This window comes from Diospyros lotus, chromosome 1 (genome assembly GCF_014633365.1).
Source record: "Diospyros lotus cultivar Yz01 chromosome 1, ASM1463336v1, whole genome shotgun sequence".
NCBI classification, from domain to species: domain Eukaryota; kingdom Viridiplantae; phylum Streptophyta; class Magnoliopsida; order Ericales; family Ebenaceae; genus Diospyros; species Diospyros lotus.
Window position 1 is genome coordinate 13,011,174 of NC_068338.1, and position 24,610 is coordinate 13,035,783.

General features: G+C 36.6%; 2 protein-coding genes and 1 long non-coding RNA gene across 4 annotated transcripts; all 3 read right to left on the minus strand.

Moving 5' to 3' along the window:
* Nucleotides 1–5,914: 5,914 nt before the first annotated feature.
* On the minus strand, nt 5,915–11,155 carry LOC127812855 (uncharacterized). 2 transcript variants are annotated; one of them, XR_008025997.1, is made up of 5 exons: nt 10,735–11,155; nt 9,176–9,433; nt 8,850–9,091; nt 8,384–8,774; nt 5,915–6,376 (listed from the first exon to the last, which is right to left on the minus strand). It is a non-coding gene; the product is annotated as an uncharacterized LOC127812855 (long non-coding RNA). The 2 variants fall into 2 exon arrangements; XR_008025996.1 differs by having other exon boundaries at nt 5,915–8,774.
* Nucleotides 11,156–14,540: 3,385 nt separating this feature from the next.
* Nucleotides 14,541–16,179, minus strand: LOC127795112 (G-type lectin S-receptor-like serine/threonine-protein kinase LECRK3). Its single transcript, XM_052326571.1, has one exon. It carries the CDS (start codon nt 16,132–16,134, stop codon nt 14,827–14,829), a length of 1,308 nt encoding a protein of 435 aa, XP_052182531.1. The 5' UTR covers nt 16,135–16,179; the 3' UTR covers nt 14,541–14,826.
* Nucleotides 16,180–18,167: 1,988 nt separating this feature from the next.
* Nucleotides 18,168–19,290, minus strand: LOC127802605 (uncharacterized). Its single transcript, XM_052338545.1, has 3 exons — nt 18,769–19,290; nt 18,540–18,591; nt 18,168–18,394 (listed from the first exon to the last, which is right to left on the minus strand). Exons 1-3 carry the CDS (start codon nt 19,288–19,290, stop codon nt 18,168–18,170), a joined length of 801 nt encoding a protein of 266 aa, XP_052194505.1.
* Between the last annotated feature and the right edge of the window lie 5,320 nt (nt 19,291–24,610).

Sequence of the window (24,610 nt, forward strand, 5' to 3'; positions counted from 1 at the left end):
TGTAGATATCTCGCACTAGATAAGGTCTTAGGGAATTTCGAGATAATGTAATGATAAAAAAAAAAAGGACCAAATTTCCTAAGGCATAACACGCCCTGAAGAAGTGGGCTGTTACAGTACCTCTTCTTCTATTTTAGCTATGAGGCGTAGGTTGGCCACTTCTATATCTTGGGATTCATCACTTGAGGAGAAATCATTCTCACTCCATGCGGTTAATGTTTTCTTCTCTTCTTTTCTTTTCTTTCCTTCTTCTTCAACAAAGGAAAGAAAAGAACCAATAGCCTAGGGTATCCAAATACACAAGTTCCTATTTGAATACACAAACTCCTATCCGAATACAAGGCACAACCATAGCCTAGGGTATTCGAATACCCAAGCCACTTATTTAAATTCCTCACCAAAACACCACCATATTCGAACATATAGGGCCTTGTTCGAATACAATAGCCAAACCACTATACCATATCTAAATATACAAGCTACTTATTTGGATATCTAACACTTTCCAAGGGACATATCCGGATACCTCAAGACTATATCCAAATATGAGATACAAAAAGGCTTGAGGGTATCTGAATACCATGCCTTCCAAAGTGGGGTAACTAATGAGAATGTAAAATGTCATATTTTACTCCCTTAATATTTGGTCTTTTATAATTATTTGTTGTCTAAATGTACTCATTATTCTTATATTTTGATTTAGGAAGCAAAATAAGGCATTAAATGAGAAACAAAGCTAATTAGGCGATTTTGGACAATTTCAACATCGCTTCATAATCTGGGCATAACTCTCTCGTTCGAGCTTGGATTGAGATAATTAAAGATCCTATGGAACGATAAGAAAAAGATATATGACTTTCATGTTTTGAGTTTTGAGAGATTATGGCTTTATCAGGGTAAAAAATGGGCTGTAAAGGGGTAACCGAATACATGAAAGCATAGGGTCACTACAAAAAAATAGCACTTTAGCAGCGATTTTTTTGTCATTTAGTGGCGGTTTTCAAAACCGCCGCTGCTATAGCCGTCGCGAGGTATTTAGCGGCGATTTTCAGTAACCGCTGGAATAACCGCCGCTAAGTGTTATCTTTTGCGACCGTTTATAAACCGTTGCTAAGTCTGACATTTAGCGGTGGTTTGCAAAAAATAAACCGCCGCTAAATGTTTAACTATTGTTTTATTTTCAGCAGCGGTTTTGTTAAACCGCTGCTAAATTGAAATTTAGCGGCGGTTTAGATAACCGTCGCTAAATTTTTAATAAGTATTTTATTTTTGACGGCGGTTATTTAACCGCCACTAAAATCAAATTTCACAGCGGTTTAACAAAACCACCGCTGAAATAAAACAATTGTTAAAATAATTAGCAGTGGTTTATGTTGATTTTAGCAGCGGTTTGAAAGGAAATAATTGGTAAAAAATAGCAGCGGTTTTCTGTTGATTTTAGCGGCGATTTTGGAACCGTCGCTAAATTTTCTCGCTTGATTTGTTGGGACTTTAGCGGCAGTTTTAATTTCATACTGTGGCTTTTAGCGACGGTTTTGAAACCGCCGCTAAAAGCCTAATAGAATGCCTCCCGAGTTGTTTTTTTGGTCACCAAAACAAAAACCTATATGCCCAAGTTACCCAGCTCACAAATAACCTAAAATTCATAACATATATACAAAATTCACAAACACAATATTTCAATCCATTTAATCAATAAACCATAAATATCCAATACAACTTAAATATCTAAATATGTAACATATTTTAAACAGTTTTGATGAGGGAATATTTACAGGGGGGAAATTTTACTGTACTACCCCTGGGAGGTTACCATTAACTCGGAGCCATGTGTGCCAGTAAAGACCAATATGCGATCGCCACGTGTCAAGACTTAGGAGCTCCGCTTATCTTTATAATCTTTATTATGATTTTGAACTGGAAAGAGATAAAGAAGAAGATTAAGTCAACCAATGATATCTTTAAATATCCCAAGAATTATCTCTATTAGGGAAGATTATCTTTTCTCCCCATGAAAAGGGGATCAACCTCTCATTTTGAAATATATCTTATCTCCTAAGGGAAAGGCCATGGGACATCTATAAATAGAGGGCAACCTCTACAGGTATCTGATCTGATCTGACTCCTAAGGGACTCATATATTATTTTTCCATTACTATTATACTCCTCAAAAACCCTATGAACTGACTTGAGCGTCGGAGGGATCACGGGGAGCAAGTCCCCACCCTTTTTGCAGGTACTTGGTTTGAGACAGAAGAAGGTGATCGGCTCCGCATCATCAATTGGCGCCCACCGTGGGGCCCTCGTCTTTCTTTTTGTCTGCCAAGTATAATCTCAAGCCACTCGAAGCACAATCAGATTGAGGGGGAAAGAAAAGGTTTCACGTATGTGGCCTCATTAACGGTATGCTCCTTGGTTTAATATTTATACATCGATCACTGTTACATAAAAAAAAAAAAAAATAGCTGGAGGCACTATGCGTATCAACTATTAATTTATGTGTGTAAAGATCAATTTTTGTATGTGTCAATTTTCGCTGTTTTCCCATAAGTTTGGCTCTTATGTGACCTCATTAACGGCTTTCGAAAAAATGGGGGAAGAAATTGGGAGAGGTAATCCAGGAGAAAGAAGAGGTTCATCTTATTTTATAGATCTTATGAGGCTTGATTTTGCCATCCTATGCGGCTTTATGTTAAAATAAAACCTTTTAGAGGTTGGAAAAAAAGACAAGCAGAATCAATGGATGAAGTTTCCCGGCAGCAAGGTATTGCTAATTTTTCTAATCCATTGAGTCTATGTGTTTGTTTATCATTGTTGCTTATTAATTGCACTTGTTGAGGTCAAAAACTTCAAGATGATGAAGCTTGATTTTGTTCATGCTGTATACATTATATTTTTCTGGCCTATCTTTTGGGTTACAACGTCAATAAAGGGCTTTTCCAATAAGCATAGCATCTTTTTCTACCCATGGGGGTTTTATTCCATGACGGCAGCAAGGGCCAAATTGGGCTAGCTCCGAACCCTCAAAGAGATAGCCAATGGTTAGTAGGATGCATCTTTGCATGACAAGACGGTAGAGATGGCTATCGCGGACGTAGGCATCAAGACCGAACCGCGAAAATAAAATATGAATATTATTCTGGATTGCGGACGTAGGCATTTCGCCGAACCGCGAAGACAAAATACGAGCAGTATTTCGGAATACGGACGTAGGCATCAAGACCAAACCGTGAAGGCAAAATATGAACATTATCTCTGATTGCGGATGTAGGCATCAAGCCGAACCGTGAAAACAAAATATGGATGTTATTTCGGATTGTGGAAGTAGGCATTTTGCCAAAAATAAAATATGGATATTCTTTAAAATCCCGTCATCAACTACAATCCAAGCCAGCATGTGCATATGAAGACCGAGGGTCTGAAATGCCTCGACAACGCAAAAGTAAAGGATCAGATGTGATCCTTAGGGGGCCCTGAACCCCCGAACACTCAAAAGCAAAGGATCAGATATGATCCTCGGGGGGCCTCGAACCCCCGAACACTCAAAAACAAAGGATCAGATATGATCCTCGGGGGGCCTCGAACCCCTGAACACTCAAAAACAAAGGATCAGATATGATCCTCGGGGGGCCCCGAACCCCCGAACACTAAAAAACAAAGGATCACTTATGATCCTCGAACTCTTGACAACTCAAAACCAAAGGTTCAAAGGGGACCGCCCCTACTAATTAAGGCACCAGTTCGGAGGCTACGAACCTCTGCCAAATGAAGACCAAAAGGCATCAGTTCGGAGGCTACGAACCTCCGCCAAACGAAGACCAAAGGGGACCACCACTACTAATTAAGGCACCAGTTCGGAGGCTACGAACCTCCGCCAAATGAAGACCAAAGGGGACCGCCCCTACTAATTAAGGCACCAGTTTTGAGGCTACGAACCTCCGCCAAATGAAGACCAAAGGGGACCGCCCCTACTAATTAAGGCACCAGTTCGGAGGCTACGAACCTCTGCCAAATGAAGACCAAAAGGCATCAGTTCGGAGGCTACGAACCTTCGCCAAACGAAGACTAAAGGGGACCATAGCCTCAGCCAACGGCCCCGAAGGCAAGGTGCGCAGCCTCAACCAACATAGCTTCGGCCAGCAACCCCGAAGGTCAGGCACGCGGCCTCGGCCACTATAGCCTCGGCCAGTGGCCCCCGAAGACAAGGCACACAGCCTCAACCAACATAGCTTCGGCCAAACGGCCCCGAAGATAAGGCAAGCGGCCTTGGCCCCCACAGCCTCAGCCAACGGCCTCCGAAGACAAGGCACGCAGCCTCGGCCACTACAGCTTCGGCCAAACGGCCCCGAAGATAAGGCAAGCGGCCTCGGCCCCCACAGCCTCAGCCAACGGCCTCCGAAGACGAGGCACGCAGCCTCGGCCACCGCAGCCTCGGCCAGCGGCCCCCAAAGATCAGGCACGCGGCCTCGGCCACTATAGCCTCGGCCAGTGGCCCCCGAAGACAAGGCACACAGCCCCGGCCAGCGGCCTCGAAGATAAGGAAAATTCTCGAACGTCACTATCACCTCGAGCGACCTAATCACCCTTTGCATGGGAAGACTGAAAAGGCACCGGGAGACTTAAGAAGCGAATTCAACATCCGAGACTGCTAACCCAAATTTTTAGCAGAATTTTTTACAGAGGCTCAGAAAAACAGTGACAACTACTCCTTCAGCTGCCCAACCTCCTTACTCGATCAGCTCAAGGAGTGGGGGGCAAGTGATGAGAGAATATTTACAGGGGGCAATTTTACTGTACTACCCCTGGGAGGTTACCATTAACTCGGAGCCATGTGTGCCAGTAAAGACCAATATGCGATCGCCACGTGTCAAGACTTAGGAGCTCCGCTTATCTTTATAATCTTTATTATGATTTTGAACTGGAAAGAGATAAAGAAGAAGATTAAGTCAACCAATTATATCTTTAAATATCCCAATAATTATCTCTATTAGGGAAGATTATCTTTTCTCCCCATGAAAAGGGGATCAACCTCTCATTTTGAAATATATCTTATCTCCTAAGGGAAAGGCCACGGGACATCTATAAATAGAGGGCAACCTCTACAGGTATCTGATCTGATCTGACTCCTAAGGGACTCATATATTATTTTTCCATTACTATTATACTCCTCAAAAACCCTATGAACTGACTTGAGCGTCGGAGGGATCACGGGGAGCAAGTCCCCACCCTTTTTGCAGGTACTTGGTTTGAGACAGAAGAAGGTGATCGGCTCCGCATCATCAAGTTTAATATCCAAAATGAAGTTCCATATCATCACATCAACTTTGTTGGTTTGGATCTTGATGGGTTTCATGAATGTCATGACTTGCATTAGAAGAGAGCCTTCTTGCTGGTGACACTGGTCCACTATGTGCATCTGGTGCCTAAAATAATTAAAATTATATTAGATATGTATACAAAAAGCGAAAACATACTTTGATGAATATTTGTGGAGATAAACATAAACAATCACTTGAAATGAAAAATTAAAATTCATAATTTAAGAATTAATATATTAACATACCATTGTATTGAGCATAACAGCAAACTCATGTGGTATATTCCTCACAATATTAGTGAAAATATAAGCCATTGCACTCTTTAAACTTCGAACCTCTTGCTGACTAGTCTCTAATTTTTTCTCCAATTTTTTCACATATTGTATAACAGGTGTACTAGTATTATTGGATGACGAAGGCGTCCCACTGAATTGAGTAGTGGTCCCAAAAACTTGGTTTGGACTAGGACCGAAGCCCAAACCTCGAACTCGGCCTGAGTGTTCTTTTCTTAACACACGAGCAAGTGAATCATTTAAGAAGACTAACTGTGAAGATGTGTCTTGGCTCTCAATCTCAGAAATTTTCGCCTACATGGATTAAAAAACAATATCAATCATAAAAATCTCAGAAAAAGATTTGGGTCTTACTCAAAAGTTTCAATGTCACATTCACCTTTATTATTACATGTCTTTTGAACAACACGCACAAAAAAAAGGTGGGAAAATTGTCACAAGGAAAACTTCAACAAAATATAAGAAAATGTGAAGGGCATTATTTAATTGGTTATAGTACTGCTCACATCTAGACGTAGTCAAAGACTCAAAGCACATGCAAGAATTTTAACAAGAAGTTAAAAACATCCAATCCAGCCAACCAATGCATCAAATCAATATATATATATGTGTGTGTGTGTGTTAAAAAGCTGGATGATATGAATTAGAAGCCCAAATAAGACCAGACAAATGCTACCTGGCTGACTGCCTTCCTAATATTGCTTCAAAACTATCCCTTCATCATCTTCAACCTCTCTCGTCTAAATTTCCCAACCCTAATTTCAGCTGAAATTGCAGTTTTGAGTTCAAGTTAAAAATCAAATTTTAATTAAATAACAACCTACTTATTAATATTCGGGCACTACAAATACAATTTTATCACATGTTTGCTTTGAGCTGGTAAACTAGTATCAAAAGGTTGTAATATAAACGTGCTAAGGAAAAAAGAAAAAACAAAAAATAGAAAGAAAAAGAGGCCATGTCATGAATCAACTGTCCTCCATCCCTTCAATGTACAAAGTCTGTTTGGCTGTGATCTTAGAGAAACTCCATCCTAAGATTCACATCAGTCTCTATTCTTGAACAAGTAATCACCATAACATTTCATAAAGAAGAAAATATATTATCCAATCTAAGATGCTCACTCTGCAAGTGTCTAAAACATGAATGTTTGACAACAGCGTTACTAACATCCTCCTTGAGGAAAAAAAATAAGTCTTCTGACTAGCTCTCATTCAACCACTACAGAATGAACACCTATAGCTCTAGTTGGTGTTTGCAACACCCCCTGAGAGAGTAAATATTACTTATAGTTTCAGAGGTAAACAAGTAGAAAGAGTGCATTTCAATAACTTTTCCATAACACATAATGTCATTTAGAAAATTAAACTGGCAAAAGTAAGGTCATCATATATGGCTATCAAAAGCCTGCAGTATTTCAGGTAGTATATAGCTTACAAGAAAGGAAATTTGACTGCACAGGAGAACACAATTTAGGTGAATCATCTAATAAAAGGACTTAAGTATAGATGGAAAACAAGAAAGGAAATTTGCTTCTTTCTGAATTCTACTAATGAAGCAGGATGACATATTTTGAACAGTTGGAATCTACATGGAAAAAATGTGCTACTTGAAAAAATGATGCCGATGTTGTGGTCATTAATTGAACTACATTAAGAGATTCATATAAGGAATGGCCACTACATTAAGAGATTCAAAAAGGATTGTTAAAGAATCAAAACTCCCAATTCTAGAGGTTGCATCTAAAATTGATGAGACCATGTCGAGCCAACAGTGGAGATAAAAACAATCCCCCAACAAAGTCTCGTCGTTTCCCATGCTATAAAAAAGGTTAGAGAAGATCTCACTAAGAAGCTTGTTTACATCACCAGTAATCCAAAACTTCCATCTGGCCCCTGAGCCCATGCGCACAAAAAATATAAATTAAGAACTTGCAATTCAGTCATTCGCTTTTGTGAACATCTCAAAAATTAGCATCTTCTGCAAATCATAAACCAAAAGCCTACTGAACACCAATATAAGTAGGAAAATCATAAACCATGCACTCCTGTCTGTTTCCCCTTAACTTTAGTTTTTAGTATATTTTTTAAAATAAGCAAAAACATTTGATGCTTTTACGTACTACAAATTGGGGCCAGCCTTGTGAAACATTTTTTTTTTCTTTCATTTGACATAACTTTGACCAAACTGAGTCTCGTTACTTTAAAAAAAAACACAAGATTTTCATTTAATTTGAGCTATTCAAATTAAGTAGGCTTACTAAGATTGTGTTATATGTTTTTTATTTTAAAAAAAGAAACAAATGAAGACCGAAGGATTGTGTCAAATGTAGGAGATGCCTGTTTCAAATTCCAAAGGAACATCCAAACGTCAATGGTCTTCCTTTGAAATTCAAACAAAAGAAGTTAAACAGTCTTCTGGGTCATATGGGCTCACACTAATCATCCATCAGTTCTCATATATGCATGTTTTCTGCTAGCAAGTTTAACTAAACTTATAACTCGTTTACTAATAAAGCATAATATAGATAAAAGCTTCTTCTATGATTCAAAAAATGGAATGGTTATGATACAAAAAAAAACTTATGCTTATAGTTTGTGCTCCTTCATTTACAAAATATCAATCTTTCTTCTTATACGTCGTGATGTATAATAGACCCCTACTCACAGGCTGACCACTCTCAATTTCCTATAATTTAGAACAATTTCACATAAATATTAGTTGATGTTAGAATAAAAAATTCATACTTAGGATAAATTTTTGCAATATTACCATCTCATATTTTTTCCTTGCTAGACTCTTCGATCCTCCTGTGTGTGGAATTGTCAATTTGAATCGATTTTCAATATTTTTTTGACATATCTCCTAGATATCCAACAAAAACATCATTAGTTTAATCCTAACCACTTTGTCGTATAAATATTCGTAATCTTATAAACAAAATTAGTAACATCACCTTAATCTTATCTCGTTCACGATAGTCAATAAAACTTGCCCATTGGTCTTGAGATATTCCCGATGGATGCTTTGTAATATTTGTTTCTCGACCAATGGTGGGATCATACCACTCATGGTATAATTTACATCTAGTGTCCTTCCATTTCTTCCCAATGTTCTTCAAAATAAAAATTTTAGCAGGCCCCTCGTCAACATTAAATTTTTCCTTCAAAAAACAACAATATTAGTTACAATAACATATTCAAAAAATATATAAAAAAATACAATATTAGTTAATTACCATGATTCTATTTTTATAAATTTCTTCTTTGTATGTCTTCAGTACTTTGTGCCAACTTTCATAGTTGACGGGAAAAGCAACAAAATCATAGGCTAATTCTTCTAAAATCCCTCCAAGAAGTCTAGCTGGATCTCCAATTGGTTGGAGTGATTCATTGAACTCTAACATAACACGCCTTCCACGTGCTAGTAACCAAACATCTTTAACCATTAGTTTTTCCTGTTTTATAAGTCCTTCTTCATCTGTCAATCAAAATACATATACCTAATTTAATAATTAATGCAAGTATATAATAATTACACTCAAGTTAAATATTTTGTGCATACCTATCACATTAAATGTCCAGTAACGATGTGATGTAGACGAGCGTGTGGATTCCGAATGTTGTGGTGGATTTGGGATGGATGCTCCTGATGGAATCTGGCTAGATGCTAGAGGTTGTGATGGAGCATGCGCAAATAATGGAGGTTGTGGTGGAGATAAGGAGAATGTTGGAGGCTGTGGTGGAGCTAGGGAGGATGCTGGGGGCTGTAGTGGAGCTGACAATGATGTTGAAGCATGTGTGGTAAGTGAGGCATCACCACCTAAATCAATAGTGCCTATCTTTCTTAGACATTTCTTCGTATTCATGGCTGCACTTTTTTTATAAATGTGAAAAACATGCATGTATAAAAAAAGGTCTCCTATACAGAGACGAAGTTGCAGGGTAAAATAATTTTATTATGTACATCATTCATTCAAAACAACTAGATTATGAATACATATAGGGGAAAGAAACAAACAACCAAAGAACTAAAACAAGATACAAATTGTTGCTAGTGAATAAGCCAAGAAAAGGGGATCAGTCTTCTAAAAAAAATTATAAAAAAAAAAATTGTAATCATCAAAATGTTAAGGATGTTTTTTTTTTTAGAACTACATGGCCCCAAAAATTATATTTTCGCTTCCATGAATCCCCTTATCACTCTTAATCTGGTGAGTTTATAAACATGATAATAGATTCAAATGATGAATTTAGAGTCTAGCATAGCATGTAGTATAAATCGACGTTAATCGAGATTCAATATCAAAAATTAAAATATCGAGTTAAAAAATAAAGTCAAGTCAATACAACTCATGTCCCTAATTCAAACAATTTAAGGAAACTAAATAGTACAACGGGAAATTATTCTCAGTATAGATTTATAAATAAAAATATTAGTTTTTAATTGGACATATTCTCCTTAATTCCCCTTAATTTTAAATGCTTGAATCAACTAACACATTTAAATATGACAACAGGAAGTGATAAGCCACCTATTGAAACTCCCAAAACAATTTTCATGCATGATATGTTCAAACATATCAATATGATAACTTCCTAAAGCCTTATGACAGAATGAGGTGGTAATCACCATTTATTGTCTATCAATTAAACCCGCAACATTTGGTTTTGAGTGAAACACCAATCACTCATTGATAATAATTAATATAGCTGTTTCATTTCATTTGTGACACTGCTCATAACTTTAGCTAAATTATTAAGCATTCCATTCAATTCTGTATTTACAGAACTTCCCATCAAAAAAGGTCTCCTATACAAAGACAAAGTAAGCAGTTGGGGCTCAACAAGAAGAGGGGTTGGTCGATTTTATTGCTTTTGTTATTGTTCAAACAGCAGTCTAGTATGATTTATAGGCACTTGCACCTTTTGCCTTAATATTCTTTAAATGAAAATTTCATACATAAGAAAATGAACCAATCGAAGGAAATGAAAATTTCACCAAGCAGCAAATAAAATTTCATACATAAGGAAGCCATTTAAGCATCAATAACCCAACTAAGTGACACAAGATTGACTAATAAGACCATAACATGCTTTAAATGAATAGAAAATCGAACTAACCTGAGGAACTGCGAGAGGCGAGAGCAAGTCAACGACGACGACCGAGGGGCCGAGGGCGAGCGCAAGCGACGGCGGGTGAGGAGCTGAGGGCGAGCTCGAGCCAGGGGAGGGCGAGAGCAAGTGAGGGGCTGAGGGCTAGCCATGGCGGCCGAGGGTGAGCACAAGTGAGGGGCCGAGGGCGAGCTCGAGCGAGGGGCCGAGGGCTAGCGACGGCAGGCGAGCTCGAGCGAGGGAAAGCCAAGAGCGAGCGAGGGGCTGAGGGCTAGCGACGGTGAGCGAGCTCAAGCGAGGGGCCGAGGGCTAGCAACGCGATGGAGAATGAGAGACAGGGAGAGGGGTTCATAGAGGGGTGGGCGGCTGGGAGAAGCAAATAGGAAATGGGAATTTGGAGAGAAGGAGAGAGAAAGGGAAGAAGGGTGCGTTAGGGTTCAGGCGGGAAATGGGAAATTTGGGGAGGGAATTTGGGATTTCTTTTTTAATTTTCATTTTATTTCTTAATTAATTATTTAACTGTGAGATTTAAAGTAATTATACTTAATGTAGATAATTTAATATCAAAAAGTAATAAAAAATTAATTTTCAAGTCTAATTGTTGAATAATCTATATTTTTAAATAATATAAAAATATTAAATTTACTTACGTTACCTGAAAACTTAACTCATATTAGACACCATATTCTGAAAAAAAGATCAAACAATCGTTAAAAGAGATGTAACGTTTTGTTGATATCTTTTAAGTGATCAATAACATTAAAGATGTGTTTGATAGCATAAAAATTTCACGAAAAATATCACATTCAATAAATTGAATTACATTATTGTTATTTGACACATTATATTTTTTATAGAATTAAATTTTATAGTACAATTATTTAAACCATATTTTAATCTATTTTCTATGAAAAATTGATTCCAAGGAGTGGTAGCTTTTGTTTTCCATGTAAGCTAAATGTAATCAAACACACATTGAGAATATTTTTTAGACCTATCTATTATTCTACTATAGATAAATGTTAAGTAAAACTAATAAACACACGTTCGGCTATGTTCATTTTTTTTTCTAAACACTAAATTGTTTTATATTTAAAACAATTTTCGATATCAACTACTATAATACTATATTAAAGTAATTTTGATCAATCTTGTAACATTAACAGTATGTTTGGAAATAAAAAATTTCTAAAATTCAATTCATTTCATTTAAAATAATTGAATTTCAAAGTTTGGAATATCGTGGAGATAAAATTGAACTTCAAATGAAGTTCAAGTTCATCTTTTACAAATACAAATCATCAAACCAATTTAAGTGTGATTTGGAAAGAATTGAAGTTAACAAGATAATTGAATTCAATTTTATTTTAAATAAATTTATTTCAAATAATTTAAATTTTAAAAATGTTAATAATTTAAAAATATTCATATAAAAATGTTAATAATTTAAGTTTATTAATTTTTTTAAATTTTAAAAAAATAATAAAATATTAATTAAAATTAAATTTTAATTAATTTTAAATTTTTTCTTTAAATTTTATGGTGATTTTTATGAAAATGCCGTAAAATTTAATTTTTAATTATTTAATTAAAAAATATTGCGGCGGTTAATAATCGCCCCCATATGTACAAATTAAATTTTAATCAATTTAAATTTTTTTCTTCAAATTTTACGGCAGTTTGCATAAAATCGTCGCAAATTTTAATTTATTATTATTTAATTAATAAATATTGCTGCAATTAGTAACCGCCGCTAAGTGTTTAAATTATTTTTTAATTAATTTAAAATTTTTTCTTTAAATTTTACTACAATTTTGTAAAAATCGCTTCAAAATTTAATTTGTAATTATTTAATTTCTAAATTTTGCGATGGTTTGTAACCACTGCAAAATTTAATTTTTATTTCTTTTAAAAATTATTAGATTATTCTTAAAATTTAACGGCGATTTTTTGAAAATCATCGCAAAATCTTACAAAAACCGCCGCTAGTACTGTACTTTGCGACAGTTTAGAAACCACTGCAAAATACCTACTTCTGTGGCGATTTTTAAAATCGCCGCTAAAATGCTATTTTTTTGTGGTGGGTATCCAAATACATGACATTGTATTTGAATATCATGCCATTTCCAAGGGGGGTATCCGAATACCTAACCCCTTTATTTGAATACCACACTCAAGAACTCAAGGAAGACATCCGAATAAGCCTCAAGTCATTCGAATATCCCTCCAAATTTAGCATATTAGAATACACCTTGCCCTATTCGGATACCATGGCCCAAAACTAACACCGTATTCGGATATCTCAAGCTTCATTCGAATATTTCAAGGCCAAAACAACACCATATCCGAATACTACATGCCATATTTGGATATCTCATCCCCATATCGAATGCCTCACTATCCCATCCAAATCTCCTTGCTCCTATTTGAATACATCAACTTCCATTCGGATATCTAAGGCCTCAAACTTGAGTATAACATTATATATCATCAGATACTCCAACTTATACCTAACACTTAATTAATAATCACCAAAAATAACATATTGCACTTTATGACTAACCCACACAATCTCAAGCCATAATAAAATATTGCATCACTAAATTTGGGTCATTACACCTTAGGACCTGTTTACTTATGAAAAACTAGAGTAGTTTTCCAAAAAAAATCTCTACAAGTTAAAAACTATGTTAAAAACATTTTTTTTAAATTGGAGAATAAAAAAAAATTCCTATTTTCTAAAATTGTACTAGACTTTAGAAAACATCTTAAAGATATTCTCTAGGGAAAATATTTTTTTCTAATTTGAGTCTCACTTCGAATCTTGTCAATAATAATTTTTTTTCTTTTTTTTTTTGTTTTAATTCTCTTTTTCCTAGTGTTCCATTCACACCCACCCACTTACTTCACCTTCCCGTCTTCTTCCCCACCACTTTTTACTGTGATGGTGAGCACAATTGCTCTGTTCTCTTATTATCATTATCCCTTCCATTGCAGTGACAAGCACCACTGGTGCCCTCTTCCTCTTCTCTTGTTGTCCTCATCCCTCAACTAGCACCAGTGCATCTCTCTTTGTCATTGTGACAACGACAACTCCTTTATTCATTGGGATGCCCTAATCATTCACCTCTCCCCCTTGTTATCAATTTCTACATCTCTTCTTCTACATGATTTTAAATACATTCTCTCATTTTTTGAAGTTGAAAACTAGTTTTTGTAGAAATGAATGCATTTTTCAATTTTTTCTAATTTTCTATAGAAATGGAAACATAATTAAAACCATAGATGAAAACTGGAGGTGGAAAACAATAAACATTCTCCACAATTAAACAGGCGATTCTTTAAGAAACTAGTTAATCTTCTCTAAAATTAATTCCTCAATTTTACTCTCTGTATAGGTTCACGCCACTGCACCCTTTCAAGACTTATACCTCATCTAGAACCTTTCCAGGGTTGATCCTTGTGCTAAACTAAGCCCTCCCAAGATTTAGTTAATTTCCCAAAGTCCCTTCTAACAATTTGATTTTTCTAGAATGATATTTTGGTTGTTCAATTTTGCTTTCTATTTTCAGCTCTGGGGTACTTGTCTCCGGACATATTTCAATGCCCCAATATTGTTTTTGGATCTTTAAGTCTCGAGATGCTCCTTGCGGGTGATTCGGAGTTTCTTCTGATGCATACATCGATAGACTCTCTAAACTGAGCTTTTAGTCCAGCCTATAAATATCACAGAGACAATTTCAAAATACCCCAAATTAATTATTAAAAAAGCTATGTAATACTGGGAACATACAGTTCCCCATATATGACCCATATATATTTCAAACTTCACAAAGGGGCCCTTTTTTTTTTTTTACAGAACTAAGTAAGAACATTATTTCCCACAAATAATATGCATGACCATCAATTTTTTTCTTGGTAGAAGTGCATTACTATCGTTTCACAAGAAGTTCTATCCTCTCCAATCGGATTGGAGATTTATTCAAGTCTTTGGAGCAACATTTAATCAAAGAATGAAAATGCAAGATAGACATCACATTCACATGGATTAATTATTTTTTATTGTATGTAGGGCTTTTCCATACAAATAGTTGCTTGAGATTAGTGTTTCCTCACTTTGATCAAAGCTTTCCCACCGACACTGGGATCAATCCTCCCATTGGAGAGGGGGCTTCTCTTCTTCCAGCAGTTTCCCTCTCTGAAAATGGCTACGGCACAGAAGCAATCGCTCAGGCAAACCCCTCGGCACCACTCTTCCGTCACCGGCTGGTAATACTCGTAATCGTTCAGCGGCCAATCCGTGTTCGCCATGTCCACAAACTCAAAAAGCTCGGTTTTCCGCAACTCTTCATCACAATTCTGTGGAACAAAGTCCGGCTTGCATCCACTTGTCCGATCATTTGGGTCAAAGAAAGCGTACCCAGATGGGCATTCACATCTCGCCCTCTGATCGCTGCCAAGTGCACAGTAGCTGTTGAAGCCACAAACACCGCTTCCAGTGCTCTGGGTGATACTCAAACATATATCTGACGGTATTAAGGAGAGAACAGACCAAGCCAGAGGCTTCTCGCCGGCGGATTTTGGGTAGACGTATCGCCGGAAAACTCCATCGCTTTCGACAATCGCACGCTGGTAGAACTGGCTGCTCGGAGCTGCAACTGAAGATACCAGGCTGAGTATTTTTCCATCCTTGGATATGACGTAGATGTAGCCGGTGGATTCATTGAAGATCAGCTGATAGCCGCTGCAGCGGGTTTCAGGGGACCAGTAAACAGCATTAACGGAATCGAGGACCGGCAAATTCGTGGTGGCAAGCACAAGATTTCCATCCTTTTGTAGAAGCAACTCGAATCTTCCATTGGAGTAGTTTGTCTCCGCGTAACGAGCAACGAGCCTACCGTCCCGATTCAGTATCTGGGAGGGCAAAATAGTGTCGGTCGGCTCGTCAAAGCTCTGCCACAGAGTGGTGGTAGAATTAGACCCGCTGCCGCTCACGAGAACGAAGTTGCCGCTATCGAGCATGGCTGCGTAGGCAACAGGGCCGCCAGAGAAAGTGGGAACCCATATCGGCTGGCCTTTTGGGTCACTGAGCAGAAACCTGCCATCTTCAGTGAGCTCGACGGTGGACCCCTGTGGGGCTAGAGCGGCGCCGTTGGCCGACCACACAATGGTTTTCTCAGGGATCTTGTGGAACCAGATGGCGAGCAAGTAAGCCCCGGCTCTGACTTCCCGGAAGCCGAAGGCAAAGTCGCCGGAAAATGATGGCCAGGAAGAGTTGTCGGGATTGGCAGTGAGGGATGAACCCGGCGTTATGCTGCCGTAAGCCGGAAATACAGAAAATGGAAGCAAAAGCAAAAGCGAAAGCAAAAGAAAAGAGATTGGATAAGGAAGCTGAGGAGCCATTGGCATGGTGACAGGGGAGATAGATAGTTACATTCTCAACAATGTGCGTCTTTGTTTGACTTTATAATTGGGAGCATCCAGGCTTTCTGATAGCGGCGTCTACCTGCCTGCTTAAAGTTAAATTAATCGCATAAATTGACCCGTAATTTATTATTTTTTCAGAGTTTAAACAAAACAAGTAATTTGTTTTGTAATTACTAAACAGTACATTATTACGGGCGCCAATAACGCGATTTGTTCTAGAAAGGAAAGCCCATGCTTTTTCTGGCAGCCGAATTTACGCCCTCCACACCCAAATTTCTGGATTTCCAGAACTCAATGGACTTCTTTATTGTCGCCCCCCGTATGGAAATGGTCATTGAATTGAATTATGTATAAAAGTATAAAACTGTCATTAAAATTTATATTAAAATATAAAAATTTTATTAAATTTAGTATTAAAATATAAAAATATCATTGACATTTTAGGGATAACTAGTTTCACACCGTGCGTTGCACGGCCATAAAATATTAAAAAAATAAATTTTAATTGAAAAATATTATAATAAGAGTAATATGAGCTAATTCAAATGTAATATGAATAAATTGACATATAAAGTATTGTTATAATTTTTGGAACACTTCTTTATACACGACATTTGTTATCGAATCAATTTGTTTTTTTTCATCGTCACATATGAGAATTTTCAATCCTTGTCGACTTGTAACTCTAGAAAGTGCAACATAAAGTTGACCATGAGTAAACACTGGCCTCCTCAAGTACAGTCCAACATGTGACAGTGACTGACCTTGACTCTTGTTTATGATCATGTCGTAAGAAACAATCAGTGGAAACTATTTTCACTGAAATTTAAAAGATAACTGCACATCTGAAGGAGTTAATGATATACGTGGAATAAAAACCTTGTTACCTACATTATCATCTGACAACATCTTTGCCTCTAAAACATGGTATCTGAGTTTCGTGATGACCAATCTTGTACCATTGCAAAGTCCTGAAGCATGATCAATATTTCTCATAAGCATAATAGGGACACCAGCTTTAAGCTTCAATTCATGATTAGGCACCTTGGAACATCTTATTCCATTTAAAAATTTGGTTGAATGAATTTCTACAAACAAACCAAATACCCTTTCAGTGTGGCACATTGTGTCTGAGCTAAGATATGTCCTCTCTTCACACGGATTTTTGGAAATCATGAAATCATTTATAGTTTGGACATCATCGAGTGTGGGTGCTAGAATGACTCTTCCTTGCATATATGATGCATCACAAACATTTTCTAAAAAAAGATGGGTATGTACTCTCAACTATAAATTGAATTGTATCAGCCGATGCACCAACCAAAACATCATGTGGAATATCAACGATCATTTTTCCATCATTTTCCCGACCAATTTTCTCATCTCCAATATTGCAAAGCCAGTCAGAGAAATCTTTTAGTTCATGCACATCATGACAGTTGCTAGAACTCTGAAAGCCTCATGTTTTTTGTCAGCTTCAAAATCACACAATGTGTCCATAAGTACGATGAATTGATAGTGGCATGAACAACGTCTTGTCTGTTACCTTTTGGAATAACAGGCAAAATCTAACGAAAATCACCACCAAACACAATTGTTTTTCCTCCAAAAGATTTATCGTTGCTATCATTAATGGCGAACCTTAACACATCTCTCATGGTTTTGTCCAAGGCTTCAAAGCAATATCTGTGCATCATAGGAGCCTCATCCCAGATTATTAGCTTCGTTTTTGCTATCAATTCTACCAGTGGACTCCCCTGTCTAATATTACACGTGGAGTCTTTAGTGGGGTTTAGGGGAATGGAAAATCTAGAATGAGCTGTACGACCCCCTGGTAACAAAAGTGACGCAATACCACTTGATGCAACATTCAACATTATATCTCCTTTCGATCGAATTCCAGTAGAGAGTGTTTTCCATACAAAGGTTTTCCCAGTTCCTCCAAAACCATTTAAAAAGAACACACCTCCTTCATCAGCATCCACATCATGCATTATTCTGTCGTAAGCATATCTCTACTCATCAGTCAACTGGTTGACATAATTTTTATGATCCTCTGTCAATTTTTTCCTTTCGTACGATAGCTCGTCATATATAAGCCTATTTCCAGACACCAATTCATCAACATCGTCAGGAAATGGCATTCCATCAAACTCACGGAGACTCTTACCCCATCCTTGTAATATTTTTTCAATTTCCAACAAAGCATAACTTTGAATTTCATTATTTGTCAACTGAATATCTGTTCATAAAATGACGTAAAAAAAAAAAGGGGCATCAAAACAAATTTTTATCAAAGGCACTCAACGTTATGCTTTTAACAACGAAAATATTTTTTTAAAAAATGAGTATAATTTATTACTATATTCGTTTAATATAAAAATTACCTGCATGACCCAGGACACTATGACGCTTATAGAGTATGTCGTCTAACAGGTACTACCAACACTTGCTCCAAACATATTCAAGTTAAGACAATGAATCTGATGTCAACAATGTTGCGGAAAGGTTTCTAAGAGAATGTGTTGTCCCCCACTGGCTTGCTTCCATTATGCCACTCTTTGTCATCATTTAGTACCCCAAAGCATAACATGCATCCCTAAATGAACTATATACCACACCATTGACAGTCTTGATATCATCATATGTTGTAGCGTCGCGAACAATAGTCAACAAAGTTCTCAAGTAATAGAGTTCTCCAGTACCAAGAATAACATAGAACATTCGCCCTATTGAAAAGCCTTTTTTCCTTGGTTGCCACTCTCTGCCACTATTATTCCAAACAAACTTTGTTGGAAACTCAACGTATGTAAGCTCCCTAGCCCATTCGTACTTTTTGTTTGCTTCCATCCATTCAGTGAACATATTATGTCTAATAGTTGGATGATTCATAACATTTTGAATTGGGTCATAATCTGAAAATATAACACTCTGTTGATTAGGGAGATGAAAAGACAGATGCTCAACTGGAGGATCCCTGAAATGAAAGTCGAACCCAAATATCCGCCAAGCAGGCTCACAAGGTGAAATATATCGACAATCATAGTATATCTTGATTTCATCAACCTCTTTCTTGTTCCCATCTTTGTCAACACTTTGGTAGGAACTTGCAGTGACACGGTTATGACCTTTATGCATGTATTTAAATAGGTACTTGATAGATTTGGACTAGTTACACCATTCGACGTTAATGTGAGCACCATACTTCATAAGAAGTTGTCGATTGTGCGACACTACAAATCGATTGTCTAGATCAATACCATTTCTGTTAATGGTCCTCCCATTATCATGACGCATATATATCGGGTACCCATCTTTATCAACAACAATGGAGGCATTAAATTTCTTTGGACAATGTTTACTGCAACGACCATTGGCTATACACGGAGAGTTCTGCCGTAGTACACCGCATGGACCATGTATCATGAAATCTCTAACTGCTGCATAATAATGAGGATCACTTAATTGATCGGGTATTTTAGCAAAAATTATTTCGTCAATATCATCTCTAGTAGGATTTCTAGCTTCCTGGTTCAAGAATAAAAGTATGTGGGCATGGGGCAAATCATGTTTTTGAAATTCAATTGTATACATTGATGTGGAAAAAAAAAGTAGATAAAAAATTAATAAACATTGTATTTTAACTGTATACATTGTATTTTATTGTATTAGTGATAACGACTATTGTCATAAGAATAAAATGCCTAGAATTTAACAAACACGAGTACGTACCTACTCTCACTGGGCCAAAAAATTTATCACGTCGTAAGTCTCTCATAAAAAAATCCAACTTAGTCTTGAATACTCTACAAAGTATATCAGGACGATCTTTAGCCTTCAATCCCCTCTTATCCAAAAAATGAACAATTTCTGGCCATTTCGAGTTACATGTGAATGTAATGAACAAATTTGGATATCCAACCCATCTGCATATAACCATCGCATCCTGGTAACAATTGATCATATACCGTGGACCCCCTGTAAATGTAGAAGGCAAGTATACTCTCTTCCCTAATGACGCAGGATCCGTGTCACCTCTAACTAAGGCCTCTTCCAAGCCTTTGTATGCCTCACACCTCAACTCCTTTTGATGAAACCAAATATACACCAATTGTGATGATTCCATCATTGAATATGCATCGACCAAAAATTGTTGAAATAACCTTTTAGAAAATAAAATGTTCGAGGACTCACAATCTCTCTCCATAATTCTATATGCAAAAAATTCCTCATACTCAATTTCTTTCGCACACCAAACGACCTAGATCTTAAACCACTCAATGGAATGTCAGCTCTATAGCCATCCTGACCATAAAAGAAAAGCAATGGATATTGCAACCCCAGATACGACACATGTAACTCATTAATACATTTAAGTAATCCGGATTGAGTTTCGACCACAATGTCTGAGCACCTAGCAATGTTTCAAAATCTCCAACTATTAAAGCAGCAACTTCTTTAACATCAGGCATGTTATATCTTCTACCATCCCCGCCCCTCTTACCAATGAGTTTGAACTGAACATTTCCAACTTCACCTTGACGTATCCTTTCTGTCACCATTCTAAAAGATTGCACAAGAACATTATGCACATCAAGTATCTGTTTTAGATTAGACACAATATCCTCATGCAAAGTGTGACCAACTGTTGACCTTCTGCATAATAAAAAATTTTATTTTTATTTTATAAAATAGGATCTTGACGTATTCATACAGTAAAAAATTAAAATAAAAAGTACGATTGCATATTAAAAATGCATACCTCAATGATGGGATTCTGTTTTCCACTTCATTCTCCACATCATAAATGTAAAGTTGAGCAAATTTAGGAAACGATCCTTCTACAGGCAATAAACTCCCAATAGAATGGTAATTCTCTCCGTGTAAAATGAAAACAAGAGCAGATCTTCCATCGTTGATTTGAGAATCTATCTTCCCTCCCATAGATGTAAAAGAAAACATCATGTTGTATGATCGGATGTTTTCACGAAAATGTTTGCTCCTCTCATCATGGCCATATAATAAATCTTTAAATACTTGTGGGGGATCAGGCATACATGGAACCACAACCTTTCCATGAGTGCAACACAAAGAGAACTTTGGGGACCGACATGTTTTATAACGTTTATCCAATCTTTCCTCAAACCAAAAAATTGCCGCACAAAACTCGCACTTAAAAGTCGGATCTCCAAAATCGTCATATTCTGATGAAAAATTTGTCAAGAAAAATTATTTAATAAAAAATTCCAAATTTGTTTCGTACTAAATTTTGTAAATAATATTTCTATAAATGGAAATATAATAAAATTATTGTTATTTTGTTATTACGAAATAGCGAAGATAAAAGAAAATTGTAATATTACTTGAGTTGGGCAACAATGGAGTGGTAATAATTTGATCATATGTAGTTACGCCCGATATGGATGGTAGAGTAGACTTTATTTCAGCTGTGTGTTTTCCCGACCCTAGTAAACGCAATGATCTACTCCCATGATGTTCATTTGATGGTTTGTCGCCCGTTGAAGGTTGTGTAAACTAACTCCCAAACATTTGATATCTAATATTTGAGAGAAATAAATTTAATTACATTTTGTGAACAAAAATTATTGATTAAGAATTTTGTTTTTCTTCCATTCAAAATATATAGGACCATTTGTTATGTTGGAGAATGGCCTCTGTTGTTCATTCGATTGACATGGACTTGCTCTTCCTGAATGCGACACAGGTTACGAAAGAGTTGAGTTGATTTGGGTGTGCATTGGTGTGCGAAGGTCTGAAAGAATTAAAATACCACAAATTTAAGGTGAGAATAATTTGGTGTTTTTATGTTTTTATGTTTTTATATTCTGACCCAATAAGAAATTTACAATCAGCTTTGCAATTCACTTATTTTTTTTTTTTTTTGCTTAGAATAGAATAGAAATAAATATAGTGACATTAAACTGCCTCTAATTTTAATAACAATATAGGTCAAAATTTCTTAAAAAAAAACAACAGTAGACTAAAAATGTTAAATTATTAATTTTGGTATAGCTTACCTTATTAAATGGCATTTTGCAAGCGAATACACGTATGGAAATGGTCATTGAATTGAATTGAATTATGTATAAAAGTATAAAATTATCATTATATTTTATATTAAAATATAAAAAAATTATTAAATTTAGTATTAAAATATAAAAATATCATTGACATTTTAGCGATAATTAACGATAACTATAGAATTATACACTTAATAGAAATTCAGTGATATTTTGACTATTGTCATTGCCATTTATAATAATACAATTTATCTGTCTCGGAATCAGTCTGAGCAAAAGTATCCACTGCTGTCAAGGGTTCAGGATATCATTGGTGAGGCTTCGATGGATCTAGATCGAGTCGGAGATGGAATTCAACAAGGCATTACCCCATAATAGTCTTCGAAATCTCGTATGTAAGGTGCCTAAAAAGATCATTGAGTGATAAGCGACATGGGACCCTAAGAGGGTCTTCAATAAGTTCGTCTTCCAAGATTAAGGGCAAACAATCAAGGATTTAGCCTGCGGACACAACAACAATTAGAAGGCCACATCAGGAGTCCCCCACGCAAGCCTTCCGACGATCAAGTCAAACAACGTTTTGAGAAATATGTCAAATGCATGTCACAGATAATATGTATGTCATTATCAATATGCGCATAGATGCTCATCTTCATGTTGATGAATAGTTGTTGGTGAATAATAACTCCTTATGAATAGTATTGTTAAAATAATTGATTGGCTCTTGAGAACCGAGTGCCTCCAAGAACCGATTGGGTCTTGAGAATCGACTGGCCCTGAGAACTGATTGGCTCCCTAAGAACCAACTGGACCTAAAGAATTAACTAGCCCTTGGAATGCTTAAGAGTAAAATAGTCATTTTCCCAAAAATAAATAGGAGGCAAGCCTCCTATTTATAAAAGAGAGAGAGGGGACACGTGGAAGCCTTCCCAAATTTTTTGAATGTCATATTCTTGAAATATTCTCAATATATTTCGTAGCATATTTGGCTCGAGGGTTTGAAGAAGCACGAGACTCTAAGGACTCAGAAGATGTCGGTTGGCCCGTGGCCACATTTGAACCAAGTGGATCACTTGGGTGGCCACAATTTGAACCGAGTGGGGGCTTGTCTTGAACTGCGTGGGGGCGGCACCCCATTTGTTGCTTCTTCACTTAGGCATTTTCTTCTTCTTTGATTCTCAATTGCCGAGTAGGGGTCTTCTTGGTTGGATTAATTAATGGGGAAGAAGCTTGCGGCCAATTAATTAATTGCCTTGCTGTGGGGCTTCTCCTCAATTGTTGTATCCATTCAACCTCCAAATATTAATTTATTCCTCAAATCTCTAATTGCTAATTGATCTTCAAGCTAGCTTTTTCATTTTTGGTTTATGTTTTACTTTTTCTCCATAGGTAAAATTGTTTTACATCTGAGAAAGATATTGCAGATTACATTGAGTATCATGATGTTCAGCTTCTCCTTTGGCATATCACACCTATGTTTCTCATTTTTGCATGATGTTTCTTGATTGTGCTGAGATGGATAAAATTTCAGTCAAGGAAGTCAACACAAGCAAGGTACATAAACACAATAATTTAAGCATTTGCTATTCTTCTTTGTTGGAAATTGATGTCAAATAGTTATCATAAAGTAGTAATTCTTGTTGCTGAAACCATATGCCAGAATTTTTATTATAATGTAGGGTGCAGTAAATTGACACATTAATGATGCTTAGGCAAAGAGTAATGCTATTCATCTCCACTGGAGATGAACAGCAGTGACATGGAAAGTGAATTATCTGCCATTGTCTACATAGTTGGCAGACAATTCACTTTCTCTCTCTTCCACTATGCCTTCCACTCTCTCTCTCTCCCCCTAGCTGCCCGAACTTACCCCCCTCTCTCTCTCTTCCACTATGCCTGAACTTCCACTTCAATTACAAAGCCTCATTTTTTCTCACTAATTAATTGATTTCCACTTTAATTACAAAGCCTCTTTTTAATTAATTGATTAACTAAAGTAATGTGGCAATTGGAACAAGTCTTGAACCTTCATGGAATTGAAGATTAAAATAATACCTTCAAAATTGGAGCAGCCGAATGGCCTTCGAATTTTCATGATTGAGTGGGATCTACTTAGTAATTGCCATGTCTTCTACTTACTTGGTTCCTTCTTTGTTGTCTTCACTTTTGGGTTGTGTTTTGGCCTTATTTAAATATGTATTTGACTCAAATATCCATTTTTAAATATGATCTAAATTCTCCACTTGGGTCTGATTCATATATAAATTATTTATTGTTTGGATGGTATATCAATTACTTCCTACTCTTTTGTCTAAGAGTTTCGGGTGGAAGAGTATCTTGCCCTGTAGTCTTCCTTCAAATTTCAAGATTAATTTAACTCTGGCATTTTCATATTCCAGACCTTCATAGGCATCAAT